This window comes from Panthera leo, chromosome A1 (assembly GCF_018350215.1).
Source record: "Panthera leo isolate Ple1 chromosome A1, P.leo_Ple1_pat1.1, whole genome shotgun sequence".
Lineage (NCBI taxonomy): Eukaryota > Metazoa > Chordata > Mammalia > Carnivora > Felidae > Panthera > Panthera leo.
In genome coordinates, this window is record NC_056679.1 from 15,570,937 (window position 1) to 15,583,127 (window position 12,191).

A 12,191-nucleotide genomic window follows, 5' to 3' on the forward strand; every position below is an offset into this window, starting at 1 on the left:
AACCGATGAACCGGGAGACCGTGACCCAAGCCAAAATCAAGAGTTGGCTTGAGCCTCCTAGGCACCCAAACCTTTGATTCTTACTTTTAACTTGTTCTATAAAAATACTGTATCAAACTGCACATTCAACAAATAAATTTGGCAACAAAAGATGCCTAATTATTTTCCTCCTTTTAAATTAGGATATCTTCTCTTGACAATCATGAGGATATTAAATTTATGAAAATTTTATGTGGTCAGCAAAAATTATGGTTAACATCAAGATTTCAATCTTCTAGAACAAGGTTGGCAAACCATGATTTGTGGGCCAAAAACAGCCTGCTGCCTGTTTTTTCATGACCTATGACCAAGAATGATTTTTCAAGTGTTGTTAAAAAAAAGAGTATTGCAACAGGGACCACATGTGGTCTACGGAGCCTAAAATATTTACCCTCTGGTCCTCTGGAGAAAAAGTTTTGCTTTCTCTGTACTTAAGAGATACCCACTTTCAAACCAGGTTGGTTGGCATTATATACCTGCTTTGATAGGCAGCTCTTGTCCTTCAAAGGTGTGGGAAACATACTTTGTGATCTGCTGAGACAGACTGTCCTGAAAGGTCAATTACATATACTCTTCCTCTTTTTACATTTTCAAAACTATCTTCTTAATTTTTCTTTTCTCCCTTGTTTGATTTTCAAAAAGATCTCACCAGAATGCTGGGTCTATAAAACAAATGATTTGGGAAGTTCAGGGATCTCTTTTGCATGCTTGGTCATCTGAGAGGGTGACACAAACATAACAGGCTCTTGAACCTGCCCATGGTCACAAAAAAAAAAAAAAAAAAAAAAAGGAAATAATAATTGTCACGTTCCTGTTTAAGGAAAAAGCCAAACCATGTATACATATATGAAGTTTTAGTGTACCAAACCCACATTTTGGCCCAGGACTACTGAATTGAAGACAAAGGAACATTCAGGGCCACTAGGTAGCAATTGCTCCAGACTGAAGGGTGTGTTTGGGTGTGGGGTGGTGGCGGTGGTGGTGGTTAATATCTGCCCCTACAGTTTTTGTCAATGCAGTTTTACTCCATATCTCTTTCACATGTTACCTTTAATCATTTGTGCCCTTCAAAACCTAAAAACTAAGTTTGTTGAAACTGTGTCTAAATGAGAATTTAAGATCCAAGTCATGGCCTGAGGAATGACTCTATGGTTAATAGAATGCAGACTTTTTGTCATCTATTTTACCTGTTCAGGAAGTTTTGATTCTATTGTGAACAGTTAAGCAACTAAACAAGTGATCATCATATATTTTGGCTTAGAAAAATTATTGCAAACCCAAGCATATTTTATTAAAAGAGGTAACATAATTACTGGTTAAGAAATTGAAAAGCTGGCGCCGAATAGCCAAGCAATCTTGAAAAAGAAAACCAAAGCAGGAGGCATCACAATCCCAGACTTCAAGCTATACTACAAAGCTTTAATCATCAAGACAGTCTGGTGCTGGCACAAGAACAGACACTCAGATCAATGGAACAGAACCCAGAACCCAGATATGGACCCACAAACATATGGCCAACTAATCTTTGACAAAGCAGGAAAGATTATCCAATGGAGTAAAGACAGTCTCTTCAGCAAGTGGTGCTGGGAAAACTGGACAGTGACAGGCAGAAAAATGAACCTGGCCACTTTCTTACACCATACACAAAAATAAACTCAAAATGGGTGAAAGACCTAAATGTAAGACAAGAAGCCATCAGAATCCTCGAGGACAAAGCAGGCAAAAACCTCTTTCATCTTGGCCGCAGCAACTTCTAACTCAACACGTCTCTGAGGCAAGGGAAACAAAAACAAAAATGAACTACTGGGACCTCATCAAAATAAAAAGCTTCTGCACAGCAAAGGAGACAATCAGCAAAACTAAAAGGCAAGCAACAGAATGGGAGAAGATATTTGCAAACGACATATCAGATAAAGGGTTAGTATCCAAAATCTATAAAGAACTTCTCAAAGTCAATACCCAAAAAACAAATAATCCAGTGAAGAAATGGGCAAAAGACATGAATAGACACTTCTCCAAAGAAGACATCCAGATGGCCAACTGACACATGAAAAAAATGTTCAATATCACTCATCATCAGGGAAATATAAATCAAAACCACAATGAGATACCACCTTACACCTGTCAGAATGACTAACAGTAATAACTCAGGCAACAACAGATGTTGGCGAGGATGGGGAGAAAGAGGATCTCTTTTGCATTGCTGGTGGGAATGCAAACTGGTGCAGCCACTCTGGAAAACAGTATGGAGGTTCCTCAAAAAATTAAAAATACAACTACCCTATGACCCAGCAATTGCATTACTAGGTATTTATCCAAGGGATACAGGTGTGCTGTTTCGAAGGGACACATGCACCCCAATGTTGACAGCACTATCAACAAAGTATGGAAAGATCCCAATGTCCATCGATGGATGAATGGCTAAAGAAGATGTGATGTGTATACACACACACACACACACACACACACACACACACGATGGAGTATTACTCAGCAATCAAAAAGAATGAAATCTTGCCATTTGCAACTATGTGGATGGAACTGGAGGGTATTATGCTAAGCGAAATTAGTCAGTCAGAGAAAGACAAATATCATATGACTTCACTCATATGAGGACTTTAAGAGACAAAACAGATGAACATATGGGAAGGGAAACAAAAATAATATAAAAACAGGGAGGGGGACAGAACGTAAGAGACTCTTAAATATGGAGAACAAACAGAGGGTTATTGGAGGGGTTGTGGGAGGGGGGATGGGATAAATGGGTAAGGGGCATTAAGAAATCTATTCCTGAAATCACTGTTGCACTATATGCTAACTAATTTGGATGTAAATTAAAAAAAATAATAAAATTTTTAAAAAAAGGGAAAAAAAAAGAAATTGAAAAGCTAGGATAAAAGCTTTGCACTTAAAGAAAAAAGATATACAGATAAAGTATTTGGAACTAAATGTAAATCCTATTTTATTTGTGTATTACACAAAACTCTACCTAAATTACATATATTTAATTTAAAACCTTAAAAGACCTTCTTCAGAGAAGAAATTGCAAGCAACTTCTCTAAATTCATTAAGAATAATCTGACCAGAACTCTAAGAGGAATTAGAAGTACAAAATAGTAGTTAATTTCTTTTTGTTGCAATTAAAAATAAAATCAACTGAAAAAACATTAGAAGCCATTACAAATGTTCCAGAGAGTCAACACAATGCTGTAAAAGACATTTAACTACTGCCTAGTAGATTAGTACTAGTGGGTTAGTATCTAGTGGGTTAGTCATGTGGTCATAACAGGACTAGATACTAGTTAGTATCTAGTATCTAGTGGGTTAGTCATGTGGTCATAACAGGACTTCACTACTTTGAAACCCATGTTCTTGTTTCATTATTTTCAGAACTAGTTCTGAAAATTCTAGTCAATTTTTATTTGTGCTCAAGGGAATATACGCAAGCCACGCTTATCAGATTTGTGACTTAAATGAATTGAGAAGGGAACGGCAATTTCATTAAAGATGGAAAAAAAGCCCTACACCCTAAGAAACAGAAATCAAATATGCTGATGTTTAATAAAGATCCACACTTCTGTTCCTAAATAAAACAAGGCAAAAGAAACACAGAAACAAAAATAACTGTGCCAGTTTGAGGATAGGGAGACAAGGTTCAATGGCAATGGCACTGCATATGAAAGAGTTAGCTATGAGGTAACAATGTAAATGCAGTATAACCAGATCCATGCTAACTGAAGCATCTTCAATGGAAAATGACCAGGATGATAACAAAAAGAAATATGCTGTTTGAAAACTGGAAGAACTATTGACAGCTTAGAATAGAGAAGACACATGGAAATCGCTTTAACTCTCTAAAAGGCTGTCACAAAGGAGAAGTAGACTATTTTGTGTAGCTATGAAAAACAGAACCAACCAAAGGGGATATCAAAAGGAGGCATATTTGCATTTAATGCAAAAAGGAACTCTGTAACTGAGTTGAGATACATGGGCTGCTTGGGCATCACTACAGCTATGCAAGCAAAGACTAAAAGATCACTTGGTAATTATAAAAAGTTTCCAATACTAGATAAATGACTGAATTAGCCCAAGGGTCTGTAATCTATAGGCTGTGGCCCAAATCTGGCCTGCTGCTTGGTTTTGTAAATAAAGTTTTATTGGAACACAGGCATGGTCATTCAATTATCTATTATCTAGGTCTGCTTTTGTGCTACAGTCAGGGTTGAGTAGCAACAGACACTGTATGGCTTTGAAGCTGAAAATATTCACTCTGTGGGCCTTTACAGAAGAGGTCTGCCAACCTCTGAATTAGATAATTAAGATTTCTTCTAATTCCTCTATGAATGTTAGCTTCAGAGTACCAGTTTTCTGAGTAATGCCCGACTGTTTATGAGTTTTGTCATAATTATGAGTAGAGAGCATCCCAATTCAAAAATAATTATTACTGAGTTGATCCAGACAGTGGATTTTAGAACTTTGTCACTTCTCTGCCTCCTTCAAAAAGAGATATATGATGCATATTGATTAAAATTCTTAATAAACTGAGTTCAAATTCATTCAAGTGAATTGTGATACACTCTTAAATAATCAGACATATTGTGAGGTGCTGTAGACCAAGGCTGTGAAGTAAAAGTTTAATCATCATCAAATGCTTTCATTCTTTAAAACTCAATATTTACAGTAACAATGCAGTAAATTAGCTTATGATAATGAAAAGGATGGCATCAGAACTCCTTTCCTTTTCAGAGTTGTATAAAGGGAATTGGGATTCACAGAAGGTTCAGATTTTTCTCCTGTTTATTGTTTGGTTCACCCTCTAACTTTGGCTAAATTATTTAATTTTTCTTTGCCCTACGTAGAATGACACAAAGTCAGCTGCAAACAACCTGACATCTCCCATCCTCCCTCCCACTCATGGCTCCCCCAAGCTAGAGGCATAATGCATTAGAAACATTTACCAAATCTTTGTCAGTTCTCTGGGAAGGACTAGGGGAGAACTGGGGAGAACTAGGACAATCCTCTTGACAATCATGAGGGTATTAAATTTATGAAAATTTTCTGTGATGTCTCTTTTAACATCATTCTGTTGTTTTGTCCTCACTCTTTCGAACGCCTGTGTTGCTGAATTATTTTCATTATTTGTTCAGCAAAAATACTTTGGTATGAAACTTTTTTTTTTCTATAGTAATATGTTGGTATAGCTGACATTTATTTCATTTTGTCGTGACTAACATGGGTAGCACTTGTACAGTACAAGGGAATTTTCCTTGATACACAGGTAGCCCCCGCTTTTCAAAAGTTCTTGTTAGGCCATGTATGTTGCTTTTATAAAAGACACAGTAGCTGTGTCTTAAGGTGTCAGAAAAGCCTAAGGGAGGTTATTTTTTGGGTCAGGGAACATTCAAAGAAATTTTCCACATGAAGTAATGGTAATTGCTTCTTTGCTTTATGCCATCTGGGCTTACGAATGAGAACACTCTGCTTCTGGATAGCAGGGGAAACCTGTACTTCTACCTTTGGTAGCCCCTGGTTTTCCCCTCTGAACTAGAGTTTCAAGGCCTGAATATTACACCTGGGGGAAGGAGGGAGCTCCCTTAGAGCTCAGTGTGGCTTTGGTGGGTTATATGGGTTCTTTGTTATTGTGAGATTTTGCCATGTCCTGTACGAGGATACACTCCACTGAGGAATGGATGTAATCACATGGACCTGTGCCCTAACTTAGCTTGAAGCCCTGAAACTGGCAAGCCTAGCAGTTCTTCTTGCTGCGATTGAAATCCTGGGATACTGTGTGATAGCAGGTAGGTGTACTGTTTAATGTTGTCCCAGGGTGCTTATTCAATGTCTCAGTCTGATTCTTTCCAGGTTGGGACTATTTGGTAAAAAGCTCAGAATTTGGTAAATTCGTCTTTCTCTAAATGGCCTTTATTTTTATTTATTTTTTTCTATCTATCTATCTATCTATCTATATAGATAGATAGATTTTTTTTTTTTTCAATATATCTAAATGGCCTTTAAAGAGTGGAAATGGCACCAGGAGTTTTCTTTCTTTAACTTCTGCTTTTTTTTTTTTTAATGAAACGTTGATACCTGCTTTATTCGTCATTGCCAAATGCTGGAAACAACCTAAATGTCCTTCAACAGTTGAATGGATAAACAAACTGTCATACACCCAAGCAATGGAATACTGCTGGGCAATTAAAAGGAACAAATTATTGATAAACTTAGCAATATGGATGAATCTCAAATGCTAAATAAAAGTCTATCTCTGCTTTTTGAAACTATGTCATGAAGGTGCACACGATCTTTACTGAGTGGTTCCTGCTTAGGTCTGTTTCATCAAAACCAAGTCTCTGTGATCCAGTTTCATTTCACATCTTTACAGGGGAGGCTCCATCTATGCTTTTAAATAAAAGCCTTAGCTGAATATATAGATAATAAGTATTAAAACTCTGATAGAAGGGATTGAAAATGGAGTGATATGGCCAGAATATTAAATAAGTAATTGTTAAGTAAATCTCAGACCATCAGTGAATGTTTATAATAAAATGATTAGCTTTTCTGTGGGACCGTATACAAGAATTTCACACACAAAAAAAACCACCAGTTTTTAAACTTATATGTAAATTCCATTTTTTTTTTTTTTTTTAAGTAGGCTTCACACCCAGCATGGGGCTTGAACTCACAACCCTGAGATCAAGAGTCGGGGTCCTTGGGGCGCCTGGGTGGCTCAGTCGGTGAAGCGCCCGACTTCGGCTCAGGTCATGATCTCACGGTCCGTGAGTTCGAGCCCCGCATCGGGCTCTGTGCTGACAGCTCAGAGCCTGGAGCCTGTTTCAGATTCTGTATCTCCCTCTCTCTGACCCTCCCCCATTCATGCTCTGTCTCTCTCTGTCTCAAAAATAAACAAAGGTTAAAAAAAAAAAAAAAAAAAAAAAAGGAAAGAGTCGGGGTCCTTAACCAACTGAGCCACCTAGGCACTCCCGTAAATTCCATTTTAATGTTACTTTAGACTCCCCGTGTTCTTGACTGAAGATTATTTAATCTATATTCTCATACTCACAGGCCAAGGCTGTAGATCATTCAGTCCCTTTTCTAATTTCTCAACATCTGGAAACTTTGTGGCTCCATCAGCATCTGCCATAAGGATCTTTTCTCCTCGAGAACTGAATATACCCTGTATTTAAACATTTGAATTAAAAGAAAGTTGCTTAAAATTAAGGCTAAATCCAATGACATATCAGTTTGTTCTGCTTGACTTAAGATAACTAATATTAGATAATCTCATATCTAATACTAGGTGTGAAATGGCAGGATGCCAAAGTTCCCTGAAAACAAATTACATTGATAAGATTCTTCCAAATGTATCTAATGCCTAGTTCATGATTTTAAAAACTTTGTGAGGTCCTACCACTATTACTTTGGAATATTTCATGATAGGAATATAGATTTGGATGAATAAAAGATATCCCACATCAGTAAGAACAAAAGTAAAATATCTATCATATATGTTATATATGCGTTGTGTGCATATCAGGAGCTACTTTAGGACAGCATATGAAGAACATATTTATGAGTGGATTGAACAAATACAATATATACAGACTTGCTGTGAAACCCACCATCAGACAGATCTTTAGTATTCTTTGTTTTTTTGAATGTTTATTTATTTTTGAGAGACAGATCATGAGCAGGCCAGGGGCAGACAGAGAGGAAGACACAGAATCTAAAGCAGGCTCCAGGCTCTGGGCTGTCAGCACAGAGCCTGACACGGGGCTTGAACCCACCAACCATGAGATCATGACTTGAGCCAAAGTCGGAGGCTTAACAGACTGAGCCACCCAGGCACCCCAGTATTCTTTATTATGGAATCTAAAGCAGTTTAAATTAATTGTTGAACAAAGAAATATGGAATGTCACTAAAATTTGGGAAGCATGGATATATCCAAATACTATTTTATGTTATTTGAATCATCTGACACTTAGCAAAATAATGCCTCTCAATACTGAATCAGTTGGCCTTTTGTGCAAAATATGGCTCTATCAGTGTACATTTCACATGGAAACAAACTACACATCAACTCTTAATTCATGGTCCATTTGAGTGAATTCATTGTTTCTTAAGTATAAATATATGTATGGCTTGATACAGGAGAAATATAGCTTCTGATATTACTTAACAGTATGTGAATATGGATAAGATATACACAAACGTAGACAAAACTTTGATCATTTATTCTATGGGATAAGCCCACTAATTAGTTTCTGTAATTTTTTTTTAGTCATACCAGTTAGAATACAGGTAAGGGGGCTTGGGTAGTTGAGTCTTTTGAGCATCCCACTCTTGATTTCTGCTTAGGTCATGATTCCTGGGTTGTGGGACCGAGCTCTGAGTCAGGCTCTGTGCTAAGTGTGGAGCCTGCTTAAGATTCTCTCCCTCTCTCTCCCTCTCTCTCCCTCTCCCCTGCTCGCACTCTCTTTTTTCTCTCTCGCTCTCTCAAAAAGAAAAAAAAAAAAAAAAGAATACAGGTGAAAAGGCAGAATAAAAATGTTTTGTTTAACATCTGGACAAAAAAAACCTGAAAAAAAACAACAAAGGACTATTTCAGCAATACATGTTAAGGGTGAACTGGAGGTAATTATTTAACATTATGGAAAATGTCTTTGGCTTTAAATCTTGTTTAGTCCACTTTATTATTTTATCTTTTAAAAAAATTTTTATTTTAGAGAAAGAGCGAGAGCATGACCAGGGGAGAGAGGTGGGGGAGCAGGGGGGGGAAAGGGAGGCAGGGAGAGAAGGAGAGAGAGAGTGAGGGAGAGAGGGAGGGAGGAGGGAAAGAGAGAGGGAGGGGGGAGGAGGGAAGGAGGGGGAGAGGGAGAGGGAGAGAGAGAGAGAGAGAGAGAGAGAGAGACAGAGAGAGAGAATCTCAAGCAGGCTCTACACTCAGCACAGAGCTTAACACGGGACTTGATCTCATGATCCTGGGATCATGACCTGAGCAGAAGTTAAGAGTCAGACACTCAACCAACTCAGCCACCAAGACACCCATATTATTTTATTTTTTAAAGGAGGTTCTTCAATGCTGGCTATTCTCCACTCTACCGACAATGGCCTTCACTTCACCACCAAACTTCTTGAAAAGGTAGTCTATCCTAGCACTTCCCATTCCTGTCCATTCAATCACGCCCTATCCCTTCTCACTGCTTGCACTGTTCTTCCTCATGAGCCGCATTTCCCCAAGGCTTGGTTTCCAGCTGTCCTTTTTCTCTATTCCTTCTTCCTTGCCAACTTAATGGTTGAGTTCAACTATCATCTGATGCATGTGGATTACTCACTCACATCTTCTCTACCAGGCTATTCTGGATACCACTACATGGTATCTCAACCTTAATATGGCTCAAACTCAATTAAAGTTGTCTTTTAAATCAGCTCCTTCTCCAGTGTTTCATTCCTTCTATGGCATTCTCCTTCTCCTTGGCCTCCTCCAAGGTCTTAGGTAACTTATTCCTCTCCCTGATCACCTGATACAATTCTACCTCATTTTTGCCCTCCACCCCTACCATACTGGTCTCTCCTCTTCTGATGCTGCATCACCATCATAATCCAAATTAACAATCCACTTGTACCTTGCTTACACTACTGTGCTGGCTACTGTCACTCTGTCAAAGGTGAAAGCCTAAAAGTCCCTACCCTAAAAGTTCAGGATATGAACCCACCTACCCCCTTGAACTTACTCCTACAAAGTCAACCCACGTGTACCACTAGCAGTTCCTGATTGTGGCGCTTTCTCTCATACCTTTGGTCACGTCCCTCCTCTGCAAGCTTCCTGCCCCAACTTTTGCCTGGACAGAATTTCTAGTCTTCCTTGAAGATCCTGTGCAGAATTTACCTCCTATGGGAAGTCTCTGCTGCTGTTCCTCCCAGCTGGAAAGTGGCGCCATTCTATTATGGCGTTACAACACTATTAAAGTATGGTGTCTTTAAGGATAGGATGGTTGTCTTTCATCTAAGTATCTCTAATAAGTGAATGGATGGATTTAAAGGCCACCATGATATTACACCAACCCTATTTTCTTTTTCTCCTCTTTGCATGGCTTATGACCTAGTCAGAGCAAGCTCACTGTTCCTAGTACGTATTCCAAGAGTTCTGAATTCTGTCTTGCTGCTCTTCTCTCAACATTTCCCACACACTAACAGAGATGTTAGGTTAAGAGCATGGATTTCAGGGTACTAACCTAATCTAAATCTTCATTCTGACTATTAATAACCATGTGACCTTGAGTAAGTTGCTTTACTATGTGTCACTTCCCTCAACTACGTAATTGAAAAATAGGACCTAACTCTTGAGACAATATGAGGAGGGTTAAATGTGATAATTATGTTGAAGTGGCTAATTTACTGTCCAGCTGAAAATGACCAGTCGAGTGGAATAACCAGGTGGAAGCCAGTTTTCACCATTGCTGGAGGCTTGGCTTCAGTGGTATCTCCTTTGTCAAGTTTGCTTGACATGTGCTTGAGACTGATAGTTACCTACTCAAACTCTATTCTTTCCTTCTGTTTTACTAATGGATGTCTCATCAGGTCAGGAGTGAAAATGTGAGGAAAAAACATTTCTCAGCCTTCCTTGGAAATAGGGGTGGCCTTGGGACACTGTTCTGGCCAATGACAATTAAGTAAATTTTTAAGTGGAGCTTCTAGGAAAGTTCCCCAAAAGGGGGCAAGCCAGCCAGCATATGTCTTTTGCCCTCTGCCCCTCTCCTTCTTATCTGGAATGTGGATGTAATGGCTCCCAGGTACTCCAGGAGTCACCTTGTGTGAATGAGGAAAAAGGGAGTGAAAAGTTAGGAGGCAGAGTTTCTGATGACACAGTGGGGTTGCTGAATAAGCCCTGGATGCTTGTACTTAGAGTTCTTTTTATGGGGGGGGGGGGGGCAAAATAAAATAAACCTCTAAATCATTTAAGACACTATTTGGATTTTCTTCCACATATCTTGACTTGTGGTTTTTCTTCAGAGTATCTGGACTTCTACCTGACATGCCTCAGCTGAAAGTAACCTATTCCTTTTGGAATTTCTATAACACATCAGGTGTACCTCTCATCAGTATAATCATCTTTTCTAGCAGACTGCCAATTTCATCAAGAGAGACCCACATCAGATTTATCTTAGTTCAGGTACCATGTTAAGCACAGTGTCTTCATATAGGTAAACCTTAATATGTCAAAGCATTTTATAAACTGCAAAAAAATCATATAATCTTATTATCTGGTGACCGTATTAAAGACACACAGAGGCAGATGATAACATTATAAATTTTGATTAAGATACACCTATTCTCCTGAATTACCCAGTATATCATAGATATGGCATGATTTTTAAGATTTGATCACATTATATATAGATAAGTATATGAAGTTCTTGTTAAAACTAATTCACCACTAACCTGAAATGGTGGTATTCAATTAGACAGCTGTAGAAAACAAACATATTAGTCTGCAAAAGAATTTATTAAAAAATGTTTACGTTTTAGATTAAAATGCTGAAACTATGGATTACCATCCTAACAGCTCCGCCTTTCCCACGATTCTTCACCAGCGTGATCACTCGTACTTTGTCGCTTCCGTATTTCTGGCAATATTTAAAAGCTACCTGTCAAATTATATAAAAGTCAGAATAATATCAACTTGGATTCTAAGACAGTAAACCAGGTTTCTGAGTTTGGCTTAAATACTGCTATTTCCGTTACACTGTTCTTCTGACTAGATTATACACACTGTACATTTTAGTGGCCCAGAGTTGTTGAATGCCTTCAACCCACTAGGTTGAAGTCACAATTCACCTTCCTGCAGAGGCAACAACAGAAGAGGCAGTGGCTGTCTCTTATTTTGACTCCTTTATTTATGCTAATGAGCTGCTTGAGAAAATAAAACCCATGCGTTGATCGACTGGTACACACTTGTGATCCTCCCCCTGACCCTGCTGCTTACTGCTTAATGACTTACTTACATGTCAACAACTGATCTTACTCCCCACAGAACTTGTTCATATCCTGGAATATTTCCCCCAAATCTTTTCACTCAACTGCCATTATTTTTTGATTTACAATCAAAGCCGTGAAACAGTGATCTGTATTTGCTACACACATCTCTTCATCA

The 12,191-nt window shown here is 38.4% G+C and overlaps 1 protein-coding gene across 1 annotated transcript in view; it reads right to left on the reverse strand.

The window, feature by feature from the left end:
• Positions 1-12,191, reverse strand: part of ALG5 (ALG5 dolichyl-phosphate beta-glucosyltransferase) — a 42,892-nt gene that overhangs the window by 22,639 nt on the left and 8,062 nt on the right. Inside the window, exons 5-6 of the mRNA XM_042954565.1 lie at positions 11,593-11,685; positions 7,100-7,213 (exon numbers count right to left, since the gene is read on the reverse strand). Of these exons, the coding sequence (XP_042810499.1) occupies positions 7,100-7,213; positions 11,593-11,685 (207 nt within the window). The remainder of the gene's footprint in view (positions 1-7,099; positions 7,214-11,592; positions 11,686-12,191) is intronic.